This window comes from Tiliqua scincoides, unplaced genomic scaffold (assembly GCF_035046505.1).
Source record: "Tiliqua scincoides isolate rTilSci1 unplaced genomic scaffold, rTilSci1.hap2 HAP2_SCAFFOLD_139, whole genome shotgun sequence".
Classification (NCBI taxonomy): domain Eukaryota; kingdom Metazoa; phylum Chordata; class Lepidosauria; order Squamata; family Scincidae; genus Tiliqua; species Tiliqua scincoides.
Genome location: NW_027101391.1, coordinates 1 through 22,363, shown reverse-complemented (window position 1 = coordinate 22,363; position 22,363 = coordinate 1). Strand labels below are relative to the sequence as shown.

The 22,363-nt window shown below is 44.1% G+C and overlaps 2 protein-coding genes across 2 annotated transcripts in view; one reads left to right on the top strand and one right to left on the bottom strand.

The window, feature by feature from the left end:
• The window catches only part of LOC136635922 (pre-mRNA 3'-end-processing factor FIP1-like), a 28,585-nt gene extending 23,171 nt beyond the window's left edge, over nucleotides 1-5,414 (top strand). The window contains exons 15-16 of the mRNA XM_066610997.1: nucleotides 2,655-2,813; nucleotides 4,009-5,414. Coding sequence (XP_066467094.1) covers nucleotides 2,655-2,813; nucleotides 4,009-4,141 — 292 coding nt within the window. The 3' untranslated portion in view covers nucleotides 4,142-5,414. The remainder of the gene's footprint in view (nucleotides 1-2,654; nucleotides 2,814-4,008) is intronic.
• Nucleotides 5,415-7,451: 2,037 nt separating this feature from the next.
• LOC136635921 (ligand of Numb protein X 2-like) lies at nucleotides 7,452-19,602 on the bottom strand. The gene is made up of 7 exons (XM_066610996.1): nucleotides 19,418-19,602; nucleotides 17,965-18,333; nucleotides 14,745-14,927; nucleotides 11,709-11,883; nucleotides 11,330-11,549; nucleotides 10,441-10,599; nucleotides 7,452-9,903 (listed from the first exon to the last, which is right to left on the bottom strand). Exons 1-7 carry the CDS (start codon nucleotides 19,532-19,534, stop codon nucleotides 9,768-9,770), a joined length of 1,359 nt encoding a protein of 452 aa, XP_066467093.1. The 5' UTR covers nucleotides 19,535-19,602; the 3' UTR covers nucleotides 7,452-9,767.
• Nucleotides 19,603-22,363: the final 2,761 nt, after the last annotated feature.

Below are 22,363 nucleotides of genomic sequence, written 5' to 3'. Positions count from 1 at the left end.
GTGCTGTTCAGATCGTATCAAATGATCCAATCGGCTTGCCTCTTGCAGTCATGTGCAAAACGGTCTCACAGCTTGGAGATGCAACTTTGCATGTAAACCTTGCATGATTGTGAGGCCTTGCTTTGCCTTGCAGCATTGGCCCCTACCTACTGTCTTTGGACAGCAGGCACTGTGGTGTCCATCTGCGGGTAGAAAGTGCTGGTTCTGTTTGGTAGGACACAAAAGAGAAAGAGGCAAACCTTTCAGGTGCTCAGGAAATCAATTTATTTTATGCAGCATGTTGCAACAGTTTATCACAGCACCGTGCAGAAAGGAGCATTCTGTTTTCCACAAGTTGTTTGTGACTATTGCAAACTTCTCTGCCTTCCTGGAAGAGAAGATGCATTGCCTTGTGACTTCCACGCTGTTGGGAGTTGAGCAAAGAGTTGATAGCTATTGCCTGTTGTTTTTCCCCCCCTCTCTAACAAAGGAACTTTTTTTAAAAGGGCAGTGAGCAGTTTGCTGCTGGGAGGGAATTGCAGGAAGGAAGGGCATAAATACATTGAGCTGAAAAGGCTTCCCAGAATTCCTATGGTGACCAGCACTGAATATCCCACAGGGGCCAGAAGTCATGTGCTTTGCTTCGACAGCATTCCACAGCACATTGTTGACATTTTTGGTTACCATAGAGAATCCTGCTGCTAGGGATCAAGACAGTGACTTATGCTAGCAAGTGTGGGGTTGTATTCTTTAAGCCATGGCCATATGCATAGTTTCAAGTACTCCAGATGTATTTTTGCTTCTCACCTTTTTCTTTAAATCATCAATTATGTGCTTTCTCTTAATACTTTTTTTCTCCAGGAATAATTTATGCAGCTTTTAATTTTTTTTGTTGGAGAAGGCAAAAAAAAAAATCTTCTTAATTGTTTTTGGGTTTGTATTCTTAATTGTTTTTGGGTTTGGTGACTGTATCCCATATTTTGTTAATTTTTTGAGGGCCCAATCCTATCCAACTTTTCAGCATTGATGCAAGCCCAATGCAAGGGAACAAACATTCCCTTACCTTGAGGTGGCCTCCATGACTGTCCCACCACCATAGAATGCAGGGCATGCCCCACTGGCACAATTATGCTGGGGCTGGAAGTTGGATAGGATTTGGCCCTTAATACACTTGTTGTTGTTGGCAACCTTCAGCCTCGAAAGACTCTGGTATTGCGCTCTGAATGGTGGTTCTGGAACAGCGTCTAGTGTGGCTGAAAAGGCCGATTTGGGAGTGACAATCCCTTCCACACCGGGAGCAAGTGCAGTCTGTCCCTGGTCTGTCTCCCTGGCTATGGGCCTTCCTTCTTTGCCTCTTAGCCTCAGACTGTTGGCCAAGTGTCTCTTCAAACTGGGAAAGGCCATGCTGCACAGCCTGCCTCCAAGCGAATTCCCACCTGTTGAGGTCCACTCCTAAGGCCTTCAGATTTCTCTTGCAGATGTCCTTGTATCACAGCTGTGGTCTACCTGTAGGGCGCTTTCCCTGCACAAGTTCTCCATAGAGGAGATCCTTTGGGATCCGGCCATCAACCATTCTCACAACATAACCGAGCCAACGCAGGCGTCTCTGTTTCAGCAGTGCATACATGCTAGGGCTTTTTATATTTTGTTCCTATTTTTGTATTTTACTGTTTTTCCCTCTACTGTAGGCCACCTTGAGCATTCTGGTTATTCAAAGGAAAATGCAGGATATAAATAACTTAAATATTTCTCTTATTAGACAGGTGTTATACTAGAAGTGGGTTGGATTTAAGGGTTCTATACTGGGAGAAGGGAAGCAGTTGAGACAACACACAGAAACTTGTATAATCCCTTTTGTCAAAGACAGGAAAAAGAGGAACTGGTATTTTGTTCAGATGTCCATCTGAGCATAAGGTGGTCACAAAGAAAATTCTTCCAGCATTTCCCAGCATTAAAAAAGGTGATGCTTGTGTTCAGTGGTTGAACTTTGCCACCATGTGAAGGCTTGGACACCTGTGGCCACTGCATGTCTGCTGCTCTTGCATATAGACCCAGAGTGGCTGCATCAACTTTTAGCTGCAAATGCCTCACTGTTGGGGATGTGCATTTTCTTTTTGTCAACACAACTTTGTTCTACAGCAGCAATGTTCACCCGGTGTGTCGTGAAAGGTCTGCAGGTGTGCTGTGGGAATTTGGAGCTGAAGTTGAAAATGGCTGACGAACTCTTGCAGCTTCTGCAGTTCTGATTCTAGAGCAACTGTTTGTAGTAACAAACAGTCTGTCCCTTTTCCTCCGCCAGCTCTGCTGGTGGAGGAAGAGGAACATTTTGTTACTATAGACAGTTACCCTAGAAACAGAGCCACCCAGAAGTAACATCACAAGAGGTGAAGACCATGGAGGTCAGTCTCCCATAAAAAAAATCCTGAACATCACTGTTCTAGAGTATCCTAGGTTGCTAATGGGCAATTTGTCATGAGTCAGCTGAGTTCATCAGATTTCTTGAGACAGGCATGTGTGGGTAAATCCTGTGGGTAATTACCTGCTTCTGAATTACCATTATCTGTTTCTGAAACTTTGCTTGGCAACGCAGGGAGCTGAAGCACTCGAGTAACGAATTCTCCTCCTCCGGTTGAAGCCTCTTCTCTGTCTCACGTTGCTTTGTCTCCATCTTCCAGCGACGACGAGAGGTATCGCTACTATAGCCGGGAGCGCAGTTACGACTTCGAGCGGGACTATCGCAGGAGTCGAGACCGTAGCAGGGAGCGGGAAGACCGTCACCGAGAGCGGAGGCACAGAGACAAGGAGGAGGGCAGCAAACATAAATCATCACGCCGGTAAGGTGTTTCCTCCCCCCCCCCCCCAATCAGGTTTTTTTTTAGCAAGCAAGTCATCACTGCCATGTGGTCCAAGTACAACAACAGATCCACAAACAGCTTAAGGCTACAAGCCTGAATTGCAGGACTAGCTGGAGTCCCGCCAGTAATACTTCCCTACTCAAGGCAGAAAACCAACTGTGGGTTGTTACTCCAGTCTCATCTGGATGATGATATTGATCCTGTATTGCCAACATGATGCAGAATGTTTAAGGCTGACTTATTGTGCCCCATAACTTTGGGGTGAGGACTGGTGCTCTACAATGTAGTAGAGCATTGGGTTACTGGTGCTCTATTGGGTTACTGGGTACAGTGGAGTATCTACTGGTGCTGTACAGTGTAGTACAGGCTGAGTACCCCTTATCCGGAATTTCAAAATATGGAATATTCCAAAATATGGAACCCTTTTGAGCACCAACGTGACTTTCTCCTTTTTTTGCCTAAAGAAACAAAATCCCAAACTGTGTTCCATGCACAAAATTATTTAAAATATTGTAGAAAATGACCTTCAGGCTATGTGTATAAGGGGACATATGAAATGTCAATGAATTTTGTGTTTAGACATCCCCAAGATCTCTCATTATGTATGTGAAAATATTCTGAAATACAAAATACTTTGGATAAGGCAGGGGTTCTCACACATTTAGCACCAGGACCCACTTTTTAGAATAAAAATCTGTCAGGACCCACCGGAAGTGATGTCATGACTGGAAGTGATGTCATCAAGCAGGAAAAATCTTTACAATCCTAGGCTGTGATTCTACCCACACTTACCCAGGAGTAAGTCCCATTTACTATTATTGTTAAAAGAATATACATAGTCGCTTGTTAAAAGTACAGGTCTGCAACATTTCCCCAAATGCAGTCACATGCCATGGTAGCATCAAGCCTAACATATTAAAAATAAAATATTGAAATTGAATGGGGATCCACCTGAAATTGACTCATGACCCACCTAGTGGGTCCTGACCCACAGTTTGAGAAACACTGGGATAAGGGATGCCCAACCGGTACTCTTTTGTGTACCGTGTGAAGTCACTGCCTTTGTGTTTAGAGTCTTGCTTGCAAGCCCCAGGTTATGCCAGGGGTCTCATTATGTTTCTGCAACAGGCACCTAAACTAACTTCACTCTCTCTCTCCTTCCCACCCATTTCAGAAAGCAGCACGAGAGTGAAGAAGGCGAAAGCCACCGGCGCCACAAGCACAAAAAGAACAAGCGCAGCAAGGAAGAGAAGGAAGTGAGTGAGGATGGCATCGCTGAGGGAAACGGACAGGATTCCAAGGAGTAGCAGATCCGCGGTCCGAAGACATCATGCTGCTTTCTTCAGCCGGCCGATCTGTGACTGTTCTACCTACCCTCTGAGGGAAAGGCTGAGAGGACTGGCAGCCAAAGGTAGATGTTGACTGCCCAGGTGACTGTGCTTGCAGCCAGACTTCTTGGAGATGAAAGGAGCAATCCAGCAGTAACTGTGTACACAAAAGCACTGAGCTATTCTACATGTAGGTAAACTCCATTGTGTCAGATCCTATGGCTTCTGATGGGAGACAGCTTCAGCCGAAACTATGTGCGTTTAGATGATAAGACAATACTGGGCAACTTATTGTTCTTTTTTTTTTTTAAGAAACAGTAGGACGGTAACAAGCAACAATGAACTTGATTGTCCCCCCAACGGAGAAGCGTGTGTGTGTGTGTGTGTGTGTGTGTGTGTGTGTGTGTGTGTTAGACCCTCCCAAGAGCCAGCTTAGAGCCTGGCCTCTAGAACTACTCCCACTTTTTCCCACCTTCCCCTGCCCATTTCTTGTAGCTATGAAAATCTCATTTCTCCTGGGGAAAAGTCTGGCAGAAAGCCAGAGAAACCTACCCAACTAACAGCTCAACATGGACTGACAGGTTTCTAGGAGAAACTTGTTCCTACTCAGGCAACTGGAGTCCTCAAGATCTAACCATTCTTTCTTGGCCGAGTTCAGCAGGCTGTCTAGTTCAACGGTTGCAGAGGGACACTTTCTCAGCCTGACTGAAGTAGGTGGTACTAAACTACTTAAGGGTAGCTATCAAGAGCCTCCTCTTTCAATCTGAGACTGTTAACATTTTGATTTGTCCACAAAGGTCACGTAGTACTTTTTTCATAGCTCTTAACACTAAACGTAGACATCTCCCTTTTTTCTTTTCATCCTTTAAAAGAAGGTAAACTCCAGAACTCATCATTAGATCCTCTGATACTAAACACTACTTTGTGTGCATCCCACTGTCTTAAATTATCTCCCACCTACAGAAACTATTTAAAAACACTTCTTAAAGTTGTTTGAACTTTATACTTTTTTTTTGTATTGTAGTCATGCAAGTCTGGGTGTTTTGTATGAAACTAACAACCATGGAAACTTGAGCCAGTATGCCATTGTATTTTGGTTTGTATGCTATGACAGTGCAGTGAGTGGATCAGTAGCTGAAAACTGTGCGGGGAAATAAAGCAACTTTTTTTGGAAATGTGGATCATCTATGGGCAGTCTTGAGACTCATAGGAGATCTGTTCCAGTCGTCGTCGTCCCCTATGGATACAGGGGAACCTCATCTCTGCAGCCCCCCACCCACTAATGATGTTTATTTGCTTACCAGGGCAATAATGTTCTTGCTGTAAGCATGCAAGTTTATACCGACATGCAAGCTGCAGGCAAAAGACTATTGAACACTAACAGGAAGCAGTTAACTCTCTACTTCCTGTTGGTGTTCAATAGTCTTTTCAAGCTTTCAGGCTGCCTGCACATCGCTGTAAGTTTGCATGCTCATAATATGTTAAAAGAACATGTTCATCCCAGTAAGCAAATATACAATGTTAATGGGTGCAGATCTATACATAAGTGAAGTTACAGATACCAAATTCACAGATGCAGGGCTTGCCTGTATTCCTCAGAAGCTTGAGAAGAGCAATGATGGCAGACAATACCTTCTAACAGGTAACTAGCCCACCCTGACTGCTCTTCTCCTATAATGTCCAGTAGGGGAGTACTCTTATTGATGCAGACAAACTGGGAGGCACAGTGGGCCCTTATTAATGGGGTGTAGCCCCCAAATTCTTGAATTCAAACAGGAGGGAGTTGCGTTGTTGCTGGCTATGAATATGAGAAGACGACCTGTATGTTACAACTGACTACAGGCTTTCAAAGGAGGACAGGTAAGAGGTGGAAATAAACCTAAAATGATACCTTCCTTTTATGTTTGTTAATGGACAGCTCCACTACTAGGTTAGGAAGGGTGTTGAGAACAAAACGGCTAATATTATAATGCCGTTGTACAAATCTATGGACACACCTGGAGTATTGTGTCCAGTTCTGGTCGCCGCATCTCAAAAAAGACATAGTGGAAATGGAAAAGGTGCAAAAGAGAGCGACTAAGATGATTACGGGGCTGGGGCACTTTGCTTATGAGGAAAGGCTACGGCGTTTGGGCCTCTTCAGCCTAGAAAAGAGACGCCTGAGGGGGGACATGATTGAGACATACAAAATTATGCAGGGGATGGACAGAGTGGATAGGGAGATGCTCTTTACACTCTCACACAATACCAGAACCAGGGGACATCTACTAAAATTGAGTGTTGGGCAGGTTAGGACAGACAAAAGAAAATATTTCTTTACTCAGCGTGTGGTTGGTCTGTGGAACTCCTTGCCACAGGATGTGGTGCTGGTGTCTAGCCTAGATGCCTTTAAAAGGGGATTGGACAAGTTTCTGGAGGAAAAATCCATTACGGGGTACAAGCCATGATGTGTATGCGCAACCTCCTGATTTTAGAAATGGATTATGTCAGAATGCCAGATGCAAGGGAGGGCACCAGGTTGAGGTCTCTTGTTATCTGGTGTGCTCCCTGGGGTATTTGGTGGGCTGCTGTGAGATACAGGAAGCTGGACTAGATGGGCCTATGGCCTGATCCAGTGGGGCTATTCTTATGTTCTTAAAAGTAAGTTTGGTAACTGGTATGTTCTAACTTCTGTTACGGGGGAACATCTAATATGCAATGGTAAGAGTATGATGGGTACTTTGAATTGAACTCTGGGCTAGAGATGCAAAGAGATCTTAAGTGTGAATGTAGCTATGACTTCAGATGACCCCCATTAGGGAGTCCATTAGGAAGATTCCAAGGATAGGTGCTTAGGCGTCTACTCTTAGTCTTGAGGTCATAGCTAGCCACCCAGCCCATGCCCTGCTTATTTATGGACATTTCACATTATTTATGGACACCAAGAACCTATTTAGACAAATCAGTACCTCTGGGATAACCACCTCCAATTTCATTTCATAAATCTGTTGTGTTTATAAAGATAAACCTCTCTTGTGTTTATATATTCCTGCAACAAACCAAATGCTGAAAGGAAAGCTGGAAAAGATATAGGAAGGTCCCCCGGCTCCAAGACCGAGCAGGTATTCATGTTACTACCCTTATTGTTAGTTCCATTATGCAGTAAGGCACTCCACCCACTATTGATAAAGTTTCCGTACATGACCTCATGATAAATCAAAAGCAGGGTGTAGCAGAAACTTCTCAGATCTCTTTAAAGCCAGGGTAGTTACTACAGCAGGGAATATCAAATCCTGAGAGTCTTATCTGGTCAAAACACACACCAAACAGTTTCACAGACTTCACAATAATTTATAAATGCAGTAAAACAAATGAAAAAAAAATCTGCTAACAAGGTCCTACAAATTCTTTGGCGCAAAGCGATAGGTACTAGACACTCCAGTGATTGGTGAAGGCACCTTGAAATAAAATAGCACAGTGAAATAATGCCACGTCCCTGTCACTTGAGAAGGCATTTGATCCTTCTTTGCAGTTGTTGCAAGGAGTAAACATCACAGAAGGCAGAAGAGATCAAGACTGGGCTCCAGATTACCTGGTAAACACCAGATTACTGCTCTAGTGACCAGTTCAATTTGATGAGCTCTGAAACTCTAGTTCAATGTCTGAATCAGCCCTTAATGTTCAAACTCCATTTTAGTGTGGAAATTGTACTTGCTCTAGTGGATTGTCTTCTGACCAATGCAGCCAATGACTCATCACCTCAAAAGAATGTGAAGCAAGGGCAGGAAGACTATATCACTGCACACACAGCGTACAAATTAGTTATTTTGTGTCTTTTTTCACATGTCAACTTAATGGCCTGCTTCATGTGCTCAGTAAGCTGCTATTTCACAAAAAGCGGTCAGTCTGACCTCAACTTTCATTGTTCAATAAGTTGTACTCTAAGTATATACAGACATTCAAAGCGCCCATATGGGTGTTACACCTTCCCCCCCCATACAGCCAGCTCTTGAGATAACGCACAAAAGCAGAGGTGAAAAACTCTGTAAATGCTACAGGTCGCACAGCACAGTATGCCTTTTTTAGTAGCCTCTGCAAAGGGGGTTGTAAAGTGTGAATTGTCCAAATCACCAGCTCCCTAAAAATATTTTGTGGAACAAGAATCTGCAATCCCTTTTCTTACAAAACTTTGTATTTATACAAAAGGAGCAGAGATTACTACTGACACAGCTTTGGTAAGAACATAAATTTGTTCACACTCAAAGAAATAGTCACTCTTTACAGCCATTTTTCTCCAGGAGGGGCTCTGTGACCACAAAGTAATTTCCACCAGGAAAAAAAAGAACCACCAATAAAAGCAGTTTCAGAGCAGAAGGGTGGGAGAGGAGGATTCAGCTCACCCCCCCCCCTTTGCAGCAGACTCAATTCTACATACAGCTGGGCTATCATCATGCAGTTTTGCTCTATAGTTGCTCACTGAAAGTCTCTCTGGACTTCCACTATAACCTCCATTCACAGCCCATGTTGTTGGACAAGTTGAACAAAGGCCATCTGTTAGACACCCCTGAAGTGACAGAATTCTGCCGCTTGATGGCACAAGATGCCAACCCATAGTTCTCTGACAGGTAGGAAGACAACCTGCAGTTGTGTTTAAACTTGCCTTGCAGCAGGAAAGGGAGGTGTCTTCCCACTTAACAGCCCAAAGTGAAAGGGCTAGAGAGTTCTTATCAATTATGCAACACAATGAAAACTTGGTGGGTTGTGATCGCTTCAGGGAGCTGTTCTGAGGCTCGGGGAGGCCTGCAGACCCCCTGCCTACTCCGGGGAGGGGGTCATAGCAACCCACAGGTATGTCCAAAAATCCCTTTTCTTTGCAATGGTGGAAGTGCTGTTGCCTCCCCCACCCCGCAACAACTTAGGGAGGTGTAAAGTTTGAGAACTGCTGCTCTAGTTCCATCATTCTTTACAGCAACAAACAACCCAACTTAACGCACAAAGGCTGCTGCAGAAGGCATCACACAAGCACAGAGGGGTCCCCACAAAACTAACACACCTAGTGCTCAGAGACCTCTCTTGTGCTGCAAACGTTTAAGAGGGTAAAGCTGAGGAATGGAGTAGGACACGTTTCCGATTCGTTCCCAGATGCCCTCCCTTGCAGCTACTGTAAGGCTCAAGGACCACTTGCTGCGTGTGCTGTCAACATCTTTAAAATGGAACCACCAACGTCACACAAAGTTAAACATTAGCCAATGCCACTGATATTATTAGGGGCCAAAAGTCACCTGGCACACCTTGACAGGTTCCAATTACAGGACTGAAGTATGACTTAAAGAGTGCAGTGGGCTGTGGCTCAGAGTTCACGTGTAACACTCAGAAGGACACAAGAAAGACGATCACGACAACAGAATTCTAACTGCACACTGAAGCGTGACTTCCTGCAGTCCAAGAGATCAGCGAAGAATCAAATTCCATCAACAAGCTTACAGTGGTATATGAATAAGGCTCTGGTGAATGCCTTGAGGAGAAATGTATTTCAAACCAGCTCACTGTTTCCTTGGCTGGTCCATCACCCCAAGTCTTGGATCCTGGCATCAAGTAGGTCCTGAATTAAAATGGATTTGTCATCTTACACATGGCTGCCAGGCCAAGACACCACGGTAAGAGTCACCTTGTTCCGTAGTTCCTTCAGCATCGGAATCAACTGAGCATTGCTCATTCCTACAGCAGACACACCATTTACAGCCACAATTTCATCCCCGCACCTAGTCAGGAAAAAAGAACATCCCCGTTAGGATAACTGGACTCTTGAACAAGACATCAATATCACTGCAACAACTGATGTTTGCATGACATTCCTTAATAAAGACTGTTTTGTCTCCAAGCCAGATCTGGTGCACCAGAATAAATGCTCTTGTGAGTCCAAAGCACTCAGACAGATAAAAGGTTCACAGCCCAGTTTTTTCCAGCACTGATGCAGCCGTCCCAATGCTATATGCGCTACATTCTGTGGTCGGGGGCACTCACAGAAGCCTCCTCAAGCCACAGAAGGACTGCGTTGAGGGGTATCTGTCTTATTGCCTCTCTACAAGCTTTGTATCCTTCCAATCAGCTTCTGATGAAAGTGGGAAAATCTTACATGTTTCTGTACAGGATTACCTAACCTTAAATGAGGATGCCCAATGAGTCATGCTCTGGGCTGGCCTGCCTCCTGTGGTTGGGTTGTTTCTCCAAAGAGAGAGCCACCAGGTTCAAGACTGCGTAGGGGAAGGCGAAGTGGCCGAAGCCAAGGGCATACATACTTCAGCCTTCTGTCCCAGAAGGCAGGTGTTCCAGGCACAATGGTCTTAATAAAGAACGGCTGGTTCCCTTTATTTTCTTCAAACCCACCGACGATACTGAATCCCCAGCTCTCGGCATTGGTTTTATGCAAGGTGATATCTTGACAACAGTGGAGGTGGCTGAAACAAGAAGCACAGTCAGAGAGAGGTCCGCAGAACAGTTGCCATGCGTGCAAGTTAAAAAGCACACTCTTTTCCGGTTACGTGGAAGCTGAAATATCTTGCATCTTAAGGGGGAGTGGGGTGAAGACGAAGGAATACTGTCTTAATAAACCAAGTATCAAGTCTGTGTTAGTCTGAGCACCTCTTACAATGCCGCAACCATTTCCGCACTGCTGTCCGAGGATCACGTATCTGCTTTTCAGATGGAATGGTGTATCGAGTAACAATAGCTGCATTCAGCACACAGGTGCTTTGTTAGAAAGCAAACACCACAGCAGGCAGTTTTGCTCCCAATGACTGATCAAATACACATGTGGAGATCTTTGATTACGGGATTTTGGCCTAAACCAGAGTAAACTATGATTCACCAATTCAGATACACCAAGCCACACCTAGGTGTCCTTTGGTGCAATAGGTGCCTGGAAACATCGACTCTGGCGACCCTATCAGGATTTATTTCAAGCATCACATTTCAAAGACACAACGATCAGGCATACTGAAAGCTTTGGGAGCGCCTCCTGAACTTCATTTTACAGAAACGACTGTATCGTTCAAAGCAAGAGGAACCGTCATGCGTTTGCATGTAAAGCAAAGTCGACGGCTGCATGGCTCCAGCAACCTGAAACGTAAGCGAGGTCATGCTTGGTCAAGGAAGTTTCCACAGTGACACATGAGCAGACAGACTTACCTGGGCAATCCAAGCCACGTGACCCACAGAGGAGCCCAGCTGAACCCTCTTTCCTTGCTATCGGGTACCTCGGCAGACTCAGGTGTTTTTTCAGGGATTACAATTTCCAGAGCTTTCAGTACCACTATATGCAAAGCTGCATTAGATTTCAGAGCAGAGACCGCTTCACTGTAGCTCAGATGAGTCAAATCGATACTGTTTATACTCAGAAGCACATCCCCTGTTACAGAAAGACAACAAGATAACCAACCAGAGTAATCCCTTTATTCTGGATCACTATTAAACAATCTCGTACATACATAATTAACACAGCATTTTGCTCTCTCAGTGCTAGAGCTCATGCATCAAATCAAAAAAGGAGATTCTAACAGTCTCTTACCTTTCTTAATCCTACCATCTCGGAAGAGGCACCCAACAGGCTGAACACTAGTTACATAAATAGGGAGTTTATTTTTACTGTCTCTTCCACCACCAATAGTTATTCCTAGGGATTCTTTTGGCTCCTTTTTTATGTTAACTACCTTCTCCTGGCTGACGTATCCTTGAGGAAGTGCCTAAAAGGGGGGGATAAGAGAGAAGATTGTACATGTTAACCAGCTTCCACTGTAGAAAGTACACTGGTTAAAGGCTGGTAGAAAGAGAACTTTTTGGAGTTAGTGGCAACAAGTCCAGGATATTTCAGGATAAGGAATCTACTTTTTCAGCTGTTTAAAGGGCCGGATCCTATCCAACATTTCAGTGCTGATGCAGCTGCAACACGGATCCGAGATAAGAGAACAAATGCTCCCTTTCCTTGAGGAGGCCTCTATGTCTGCCCTCCCTCAGGGTCCTAAATCTCCAAAGAAAGTTCAATACCAATAGTTTAGTTAAAACATCACATCCATTCCTGACGATGACACTTCACAAAAGCTGACAACACACAGCAGAGAACTAAAAAGAAAACTGAAACATTAGAAGATAATTTGCATGAAATAAGCTGAAAGGAACCAGACATGTCCAATTTGGAAAGAAAAAAAAAAGATTAAAAGTATTTAATGGTACAAAGAGAACTTGCGTCCGTGCTATTTGGTGACAGAAGAACAACCAGCAACATGTCTAAATTGCTTAGAAGATCTTGGTGGGAATGAGAACAATAGAACAATGGGAACAAATCTGGTTTTGGAGGTTTTCCAGAAAATCTGCACAGGCAATTATTGGGGGTGCTTTAGAGGTACGCATTTCCTGTTATGGGGTGGGAGCTTTACCTACAGAACCTACTGGGACTCCTCCAATTCTAAAGATGTCTCTAGAGGGGAAGTGGGGGAGGGTGAGAACATGTTTATATTTTAATAAGTAAAACAGTCCTGTAGTGCACACCTGCTAAAAGTGTAGTGCGTGAAGCCTCTTTTAAAACTGTTGGCTCTCTTTCTTGTAATAATAAAATCTAACCCTGAAAACATAACACTCCGCCAGCACTAAGGCCATCTATCTACCCCGCTGAAGCGCTTCAACCCTGCCTCACTCAGACACTCCCCAACTGAACATGGGAGAAACCTTACTTACTATATGAAACTTAACAATGAGTCTCAGAAACACTTCTGCAGACCCACACAGGATGTGTCCACAAACATTCACATCCCATCAGCTGCTAATCCCTTTGGATTACACCACTTTGAAATTACAGTGAAATTTGCAGATCTTTATGAATAACTACAACAAATTAATTCTCTTCTGCTTTAATTGATAACAGTGCCTTTCCTGCCAAAACGGAATCAGGGAGAATCCTTCTTGCCTGCCACTTTACCCCACAAGCAGAGTTACAGAGGGTAGAGAGGAGACTTACGATTGCAAGTGAGTCTTCGATCTACCCCTTCACTTCACAATTAATGCAGAACTTTGGTTAACACACAGGGATGTTTCTTATGGCCAAAATGGAAGCTGGTCAGAAATGAAACACTCATGAATATTCCATCTCTAATCAAATTAATCACTGATTTGCCAAAAGAACTAATGCTAAAGAGGTCTTGAGAAGGGATGAAATACAATATATCCAGAGGAAATTACTTTGCTGCTCAGGCAACTTCATGGCAGCAGTAAGCTAAGAAGCACTTATTTGAGAAATTAGAGAAACCCACAGAAGTTCTTAATCTGTTCCGGAAGAATTCTTTTTTCCACACATGACAGCTTAAATATAGAAAAATCTTGTCAGAAGCTGGTATCAGCAAGACAATCTGTTCAAGCTCCCCTTTGTAAAGGAGGAAAAAAGTGGAGGAAAACAGCTGGTTAAATTGTTAGAAAGGTTTCAGGCTTCAAGATTAGTATGTGTGTCATTCTGCCCTCTAAGCCTCGTAATTACCGAGTAAAAACCTTGTTCAAACACACACGCTGAAACGTGCAAGGAACTGCCACATTTAATACACGCGTCTATGCCAAAACTCCATGGCATTATTGTATATGCATATATTGTATATGCATATACAATATGTATATTGTATATGTATATGACCATGCGTACCCATCAGATTTGGCATATACAAGAGAGACAAACTCCACAGTCTGCGCCATGCTTTGCATCCTTCCCTGGAAGCAGTGCCGGAGTTAGATGGGGTGCAAAGCACTAAGTTTTGCAGGGAGCCTCACCACGGCGTGCAAACAGCCCCTCCCCCTTCAGAGCCATTCCGCTTCCATTTTGCACTTGTGGTCCAGAATGGCTCTGGAGGGGAAGGGCTGCTTGCACGCCGTGGTGAGGCTCCCTTCAAAACTTAGTGTTTTGCACCGCTTCTAGCTACGCCACTGCCTGGAAGACAGGCTTTCCACCACTGGCCTTCCTCCATACTGTGCATCTGTAGAGCGTGTTCAAGACCAGTAGTTGGCAACCTTCAGTCTCGAAAGACTCTGGTATCGCGCTCTGAATGGTGGTTCTGGAACAGCGTCTAGTGTGGCTGAAAAGGCCGATTCGGGAGTGACAATCCCTTCCACACTGGGAGCAAGTGCAGTCTGTCCCTGGTCTGTCTCCCTGACTATGGGCCTTCCTTCTTTGCCTCTTTGCCTCAGACTGTTGGCCAACTGCATCTTCAAACTGGGAAAGGCCATGCTGCACAGCCTGCCTCCAAGCGGGCCGCTCAGAGGCCAGGGTTTCCCACCTGTTGAGGTCCACTCCTAAGGCCTTCAGATCCCTCTTGCAGATGTCCTTGTATCGCAGCTGTGGTCTACCTGTAGGGCGCTTTCCTTGCACGAGTTCAAGACCACACTCTCAGTTACAACAGATTTGGCCAATCCCTTACATGAACTGAGCATACATCTTAAAACATGCTCCTGGAGTCCTCTGCAATGCACCGGGGTTCACTCTCAGTCATATCTGGGAGTGCTATCTGCAAAGTACCCTGCACTGAAGCAGCACTGAAGAAATCAAACCAGAACTTACGACAAGACGTACCTTCTGATAGCTCGATTTTCGCTGATAGTGATGCTGTTCAGGTTTCCTTCGATGGTGCACAGGACTTCCAGCGTTGCTGCTGCTGCTGCTACTATTGTTTGATGTGCTTCCATCTTCAACAGCATATGAGAGTTGCACACCAGACTGACGGAGAACGACAAAGTTGACTCTTGCTTCACTGGACTGTCGAGAGAAAGTCGAAGAGGACTGAAGTGAGAATTTTCATCAAACACGCATGTTCAAGGCCCAAACCAAGTCATGCAACACGTCTGAGTCATTAAAAATGAGCACCACCAGATATCATGTAAAAGTGGGTTTCTTTCACAAAGCAAGCTGCACGGTGACAAAATGCATCTGCAAGGCCACCTCGACCCAAGTCAGAGTCATGTCATGGAATGGTGTGATGCCACTCTGAACCAGAAATCACATCAGAGCAGCGGCCTAGTTGGTTACATAAGAGGGTCCAAAATGCAGCAGTAGAGCTGCTGTTTTGTATGCGGAAGGTCCTGTTTCAATTCCAGATGCCGCCATATAAAAAGGACCTTGAGTAGCAGGATTGGCAAAGACCTCTGCTTACAACCCTGAAGAGCCACTGCCAGCCAGTAAGCAATACCAGATGGATGGATCACTGAATTGATCCGGTACAATTCAGTATAAGGAACATTCTTTTAACCCTATAATGATCCACAGATCTGACAGTGCAAAGCTGGCTTCTTAGGGTACTGTGAGATGCAGCAAGCCTTATGACTCACGCTAAAAATGTATTTGTTGATGCAGCTATTCATAGACAGCATTGTCCCTTGTTACAGGAAAGCAATGCTCAGCTCCCTTTTATCTCAGTCATTGGAAGTGCTCCTTCAAATCAACGTAGCTTAACCTTCCGCTCAGAGCCAGACCAAGGTCTCCCAGCACCTGATGTGGTGTGCCAAAAGTTGCCCCCTCATGTAGTGATGCGTCAGTGTCTGTTCCTCCCACTCTCTGAGAGCATCAGAGACACTCTAGCCCTCCACTCTCCTCTCCTCCACACTTCTTCTGTTCATCCCCCTTCTTTTTCCAATCCAGGAAGAGGGAGGATGAATAATAATAATAATAATAATAATAATAATAATAATAATAATACAGGTATTTATATACCGTCTTTCTTGGTCTTTATTCAAGACTTTATTCAAGGCGGTTTACATAGGCAGGCTATTTAAATCCCTGTAGGGATTTTTACAATTGAAAGAAGGTTCTATCTTTCAAGAACCACAACAAATTCAGATGTTTCGTTCTGATCTGGCTTCACATTCTGGCCTCCACGCTCAGAGCAGATGGAATAACTCCGCTCAGCTTGTCAGCTGCTTCAAGGTCGCATGGTGCCGGTGGTCTCGAACTGGCGACCTTGTGGATGTTGTCTTCAGGCAAATGGAGGCTCTACCCTTTAGACCAGACCTCCTGCCCACAACAGGAGGCACTGTTGACTATGACAACAGTGTAGTCAAGTGGGCAGAGAGAGGTGGGCATCCCCCCCCACCTGTTCCCAGTGACCGCTTTAGTTGATCTCATTGGTAGGCCAGTCATGCTTCCACTTAGCCAGAATCTAAAGAAATACACAATTTGCAATGTTGCCCAAGACAGCTTTGAATTTGTGTTTCTCAAAACAGCAACTCTTCCTGCTGTGTGGCAAACTGCTTTTCAAATAGAGATAACTTTCAAATCTCAAACACAGTAGCCAGATTATTAAGTTCCACTCTCCCTGACTCGGTACTACAATCACACCAAAACAACTCATATCAGAACAGCACTGGGGGGGAAAAATGAAATATTTGCCTTCTGAAGATTAGATTTAAGTGGAGCTTTGCCCACTAGTAACTCAAGAGGTCACCAGTTTCAGTTCACTGTGAACCTAATTCATTCCATGTGAGAGATGAAGGAGCTGCTTGTCAGCTTGCGTGGGAGGAAACTGGAGGCCAGAATGTGATACCAGATCAGAAAGATCCATCTGAAATGTTGTGGTTCTTGAAAGATAGAACCTTTCTTCAATTGTAAAAATCCCTACGGGAATTTAGAACAGCCTGCCTTTGTAAACTGCCTTGAATAAAGTCTGAGGAGAAATCTGATGACCAAGAAAGGCCGTATAGAAATACCTGTATTATTATTATTATTATTATTTCAAGATCTACAGAATTCTCCCAACAGACCTCAGTGAGTAGCAGACAAGAGTTCAAGATCGAACAAAAACACCGCATTTCATTCAACAGCACTTCAATATTGTTATGAATGGACCTTCATGGTATACTCCTCTACATTAGAAAAGCGTGCCGATACAAACTACTACTAGTTGTACTACTAATACTGTGTTCTTCAGTTACACTGTCAGTCTTCAAACCTAGAAAAATACTGACAAAATATTTCTCACACTTCTGAGTTACTTGCAATAAAACTCAACACCGAAATATTTGTATTAACTACACAGAGTTTCTGTTCCTATCAAAACTGCGCAGTCCTATCAAAACTGCGCAGTCCCTTCTCCTGGCTCACTCTGGTATATTAGTGACTTCTAAAAACCGGCAGTGGTTCAACTGCTGTCTCCACTGGTTTCTGACCAGTTTTGACAGCATGTACAAGAGAAATGCCTTGTACTGTTCAGTTACACAAGCAAAAGGGAAACCCACATATCAAAAGGTACAGGCCTACAAGCCTGCAGACACAAATGACTCATAGCGACAAACCTTTACAGAAATGAACTTGCACCCACATATATCAGATTCGTTGGCATGCAAGCTACTAATGGAAGGAATAAGGTAACAATTTTGTCCTGAGATTTTTTTTATCACTTCGTTCTCAATACGGGCATGTTAACCAACTGGCTGCAACAGACCTGGCAATCTTCAGCCAGGTCTGCCAACCTATGGGAGCATCTAACCAATACAAGTTGTGGGGACACGGACACAGTAACAGTAATAACACTGTACTAACATTACACTCCCCATGTCCTTCTCCCAGTCATCCCTCTTGCATAACCAAGGCAGTTCTGTTTTTTAAAAAACAGCAAAAAAAAACAGGTCTAAAGCCAAACAGTAATGTCAACCTAGAGCTGACAATACTCTGCTAGATGGAACAACTCATTTAAGGGTAGTTTCTTATGTCCATATAGCAGGTGTTTGCTGTTCTTACTGCAACATTTGAGAATTCCTGGGTTGAGCTATGAGACTGTAGGCCGCCCTGATCCATCAATTACCTGGATTATCTGTGCAGCTGCCTCAGGTGTTCCCTGTCGTAGATCCTGACCATTTATAGTGAGGACTTTATCATTGTGACGCAGCTTGCCATTTTTGGCTGCCAAGCCTCCATCTAGCAGGTCCAGAATAAAAATCCCAGGCTCATCTGTCTTTCTGATGAGTTTGATGCCAAGGGGTTCCGACTGGTCTCTCTTGACAAGGGTAACGTGGATTACTTCCTGGTTTATTGTGGGGCTGGAATCCAGCTGCCCAGTCCTGGTGGAGAATCCTTTCTCTTGCAGCAGGAGAAGGTGGAGTACAGCACAGGGTTGGTGCAATAAGGCAATCGCTTGGCTATGAGTCACACTGCTAACATTGACACCATTCACCTTGCAGAAGATTAAAAAAAAAACAAATCAAAGATCAAAATACTGCTAGCTCAAGAGGACTTCTATAAAAGTTTCCCTCCCTCCCACCCCCTTTTATTATGCAAAGAGAAAATGTCTGATATAACCAATGCAAACAGGCAGCATTCCATAGGGATTATTTGCTGTTGCCACAGCTAAAGGGCGGGCAAAATAAAATCTCGTGTGCTCTGGGGAATTAGGAAGGAATGTAGGCCAGGACAGTTGGTGGAGTGACAGCTAGAAACCAAAGAGCAGCACCATCAGAGAGATGCAAGCCCTAGAAACTCCCTAAGGGCTGTTCCCCCAAACTTTTACAGTCGCTCCACGGTACCCAGAAAGCTGAAACTAAGAGCAAGATGTGCAGTTTGGGATTCCAGCCCAGACAAAAGGCTGAAACTGGATTTTCATGTAATCTACAGCACTCGAGAGAAATTTTAATTTGGGGGTATGAAGATTACCTCATACCGGTTAGCATTCATACCATGGTTAGCTTTCCAGCTAATGATTTTTCTTTTGCAAACCGGGCAAGGGTGTTCGCAAAGTTTGTTGTTTTTTTAAAAAAAAAATATTTCAAAAAAAACTTTTCACAACTCACAGCAAAAATTGGCTTATAACCCACTGGTTATATACCCACTGGTATACCCATTGGGTATAACCCACTGTTATAACCCACAGGCTAAGAGGCAAAGAAGGAAGGCCCATAGCCAGGGAGACAGACCAGGGACAGACTGCACTTGCTCCCGGCGTGGAAGGGATTGTCACTCCCGAATCGGCCTTTTCAGCCACACTAGACGCTGTTCCAGAACCACCTTTCAGAGCGCGATACCATAGTCTTTCGAGACTGAAGGTTGCCAACAACAACCCACTGGTGGGTCCTGACCCACAGCTTGGAAAACACTGGTGCACACCTGTTAGAAACCTCCCTGAGTGCCCTGAAAAATATCTCCCCTTGCATTTCTATCCTCCTGATTACCCAAACTACTTTCCAAAGTTATGCACGTGTGCCTTAATGACCAAGGCCTATGTTGTAATTCTATCCCAACCCCTTACATGAGAGCAAATGTACCTCCAAGATATGGTCTCCAGGTGCTATCTTTCCATCAGCAGCAACAACGGAGTCCCGCAAGACTTCCTGGACAACAATGTTGCCAAGAGGGGTGTCTTTACCCCCAACTATCCGCATCCCAAGTTCTTCCTCCGGGTCTTCTCGATGAATTTCAATTGTATTTGTCTCAGCCAAAAGACTAGCTCTTTGTGGTAAATCTGATTGTGAGAAACAGAAAGAAAAAGAGACATACCTGATTGCAGATCAAACCTAATGTTTTAAAATGCTAGAGTCTGTTAACTCTTGTGCTGCTCTCAACAGCTCAGTACATGAAACATTTAAACTGAAATCTTGCACCTCCTTGACAACTTTTTTTCTTCATTGCTTGCAATGCTTGACTGACATAGGATACAGCAGAAATAAGGATTAGATTTGAAGTTTCTGAATGCATACTTTAAAAAAAAAAACATTTTGTTCCTTTAAAAGTATTCCAAGGTGTAATGTATAAAACAGCTACCCCCAATTATGGTTCCTTGCTGTCATGAGCAAAGGTTTAAAAAAGGGGTTTTTTTTTTGTGCAATAGGAACTGCACAGTAGAACTCAGAAATCAAAATATAGTTTCCCTCCAAAGCCATTTAAAGGAGGGAAGGGCAGCTTTGATTTCCCTCCTTTAAGTGGATAACTAAAAAGGAGGCACATTGAGGAGACCCATCTATTGAGAGGGAGTCAGTGGCTGGAGAAGTCTGGTGTTGCAGTCCTTTGAGACGGACACTGAGAATTAATCACTAAGCTGAATCACTTAAACTGAATTACAACAAAGAGTTCCCAAAGTGAAACCACGTAAGATGACGCCTGATCCTGTGAACCTTACCTACCTAGTTACCTATCTGGCTTCTCAGATTTCAGAAGGCATTACTTGTACTTCTTTGCAGCCATAAGGGCTGGGAAGGTGGCCATTTTTAAATTCTTGAAAACATGCTGCTAGACAGAAGAAAACTTGTTAAATTTCTGCAAACAGGCTTGCTTTCTCTAGCCACAGAATTCTAGAGAGAGCAAAGGGTGGGGGAAGCTTACCTTCTTCACTTCCATCAAAGGCTGGATTAACCAAGCCAGGTTCCGCAGTCTCCAAGGACACCACCGCAGCTACTGAACTCCCAGCCACCAGGGACGACACACCATTCGATACATCGGGGTCTTTTGGGGTGTTGGCTTCCAGTCTAGAAAGAGAATCCCCCTTCAACCTGGAATGAGGATTCTTTTTCCTTTCAATTTGAGCTTTGTATTTCTTGAAGCCAGGACACCTGCGGAGGAAGGCAAAAAAAGCACTGAAAAGGAGAACTGTCTCACACACTATGACATTATGACAGGCTATATGGAAGCATGTGGTGTGGAACCACAAACCCCTTTCAGCCACACTGCTGGACCACGGGGGAGGCAGGGAGAGAACAAATTTCCATCTACCACATGAGAGCCCTTGTCAAACTTGGAGCAATTCATTAAATAAACCATAAAAAGAACACATGGGACAACTTTTAAAATGCATCTGTTTTAATACATAAATTTGCTTCACTTTGCCACACCTGTGACTTTGATGCCCAAGAGATGCTTTCTTCATGTCATTTGCCACCTCTGCCAAATGGATTATATAAACGTTAACTGTAATTTTTGCCTTGTTTGGCTCGAAAATATTCCCCCCCCCCAATAGCTTCTACTAGAACTGCCAGACTAAATGAGTTTTCAAATCAAAATGCAGAGAAACATTAAAGCCTCGGTGTTGCAGGAAGCAAAACCATTGGCCACATTGTGGACCAGCATCTTTCTTGAACAGGTGTTTAAGTTATAATACTCAGGGACAACAGATAAGTAGAAAGAATCTCTTAACCCTTGAAAAACCAAGCTGATCACTAGACAGACTAGATCTGTGCATCTTACACCCATTTAAATGCATAAGGTGATAGGTAGACGACTGTGTCTAAGTGCTTCTTCCCTTAAAAAAAAATATTCTATTAGCCATCTCATAACTAGTTCAACCTCTGTACTCAAGATTCCCACACAGTATTTTTATATTGACTCTTCTGTTGAATTTCAGTTTCATCTGAAGATTAATATGTAACTAAACATTCCAAGTTAGTCATCCTAGAACCTAAAATGCTGAGCTTGGTAAACATGCTAAAGAGCTCTAATAAGAAACAAAAAGGTTAGAAATTCAAGAAGAGAGTCTCCCACTCAGCTCATACAAAACTGTTCCTCTGAAATGGCTCACAAGTGTTTTTTTAAAGACAGAAGACCAACTCTGCTGGACCACCGCAAGAATCCCTCTAGTCCAGTATCCCCTGTTCCCAAGAGTGACCAGTCTGCTGTCTTTGGGAAGCCCATGGACACAGGAAACAAGAACACAAGACTAACGACCCAATCCTATGCTAATGCCGTGCTGGTGCAATAACTTCTGTGCTGGTAGTAGCTGTCACAAACATGCTATAAAGCCTAATCACCATACCCTAATCACCTGGGCCTGAAAGCCCTACATAGTGCTTCTCAGACTTGCACCTGCAATTTTGCTAGTGTGGATCAAATAGCCCCACTGGACAGTCTGGGGCTCAACACAGGATAAGACAACAAATGTTCCCTTACCCCCAAGGGGACCTCCTGCCCGCTCAATTTCAGCATTGGATACTGTGTGGGATGTGCGCTGAATAGGACTGGGATGTCCATTAACTTCAAATTGTGCTCCACTGCATCTCTAGATGAACTCTGCCATCACATTCTGTACAAAAACAGCCTGCACAACTGTAGGGGAGCCCTGGTCATCACTATGCAACCAATATGACTTCTGTGTGCATGTTATCTTGGGGAGCGTGACGACGTTTGTTTAAAAAGAGTCACATTCTAATTCTGACCTTTTCCCAGCACAATCACCACCTGGCCATTTTTTGCTCTGGTGACCAATACAGAGAGCCAACATGTAC

Bases quoted from the DNA above. Each gene is read 5' to 3' on its own strand.
- LOC136635921 (XM_066610996.1), bottom strand. From the start codon at position 19,534: ATGCGGATAGTTGGGGGTAAAGACACCCCTCTTGGCAACATTGTTGTC. The intron at 10,600-11,329 runs GTAAGTCTGTCT...TTCTTGTTTCAG, and splicing joins ACGTGGCTTGGATTGCCCAG to CCACCTCCACTGTTGTCAAG. The intron at 9,904-10,440 runs GTATGTATGCCC...TTTCCTGACTAG, and splicing joins TTCTGGGACAGAAGGCTGAA to GTGCGGGGATGAAATTGTGG.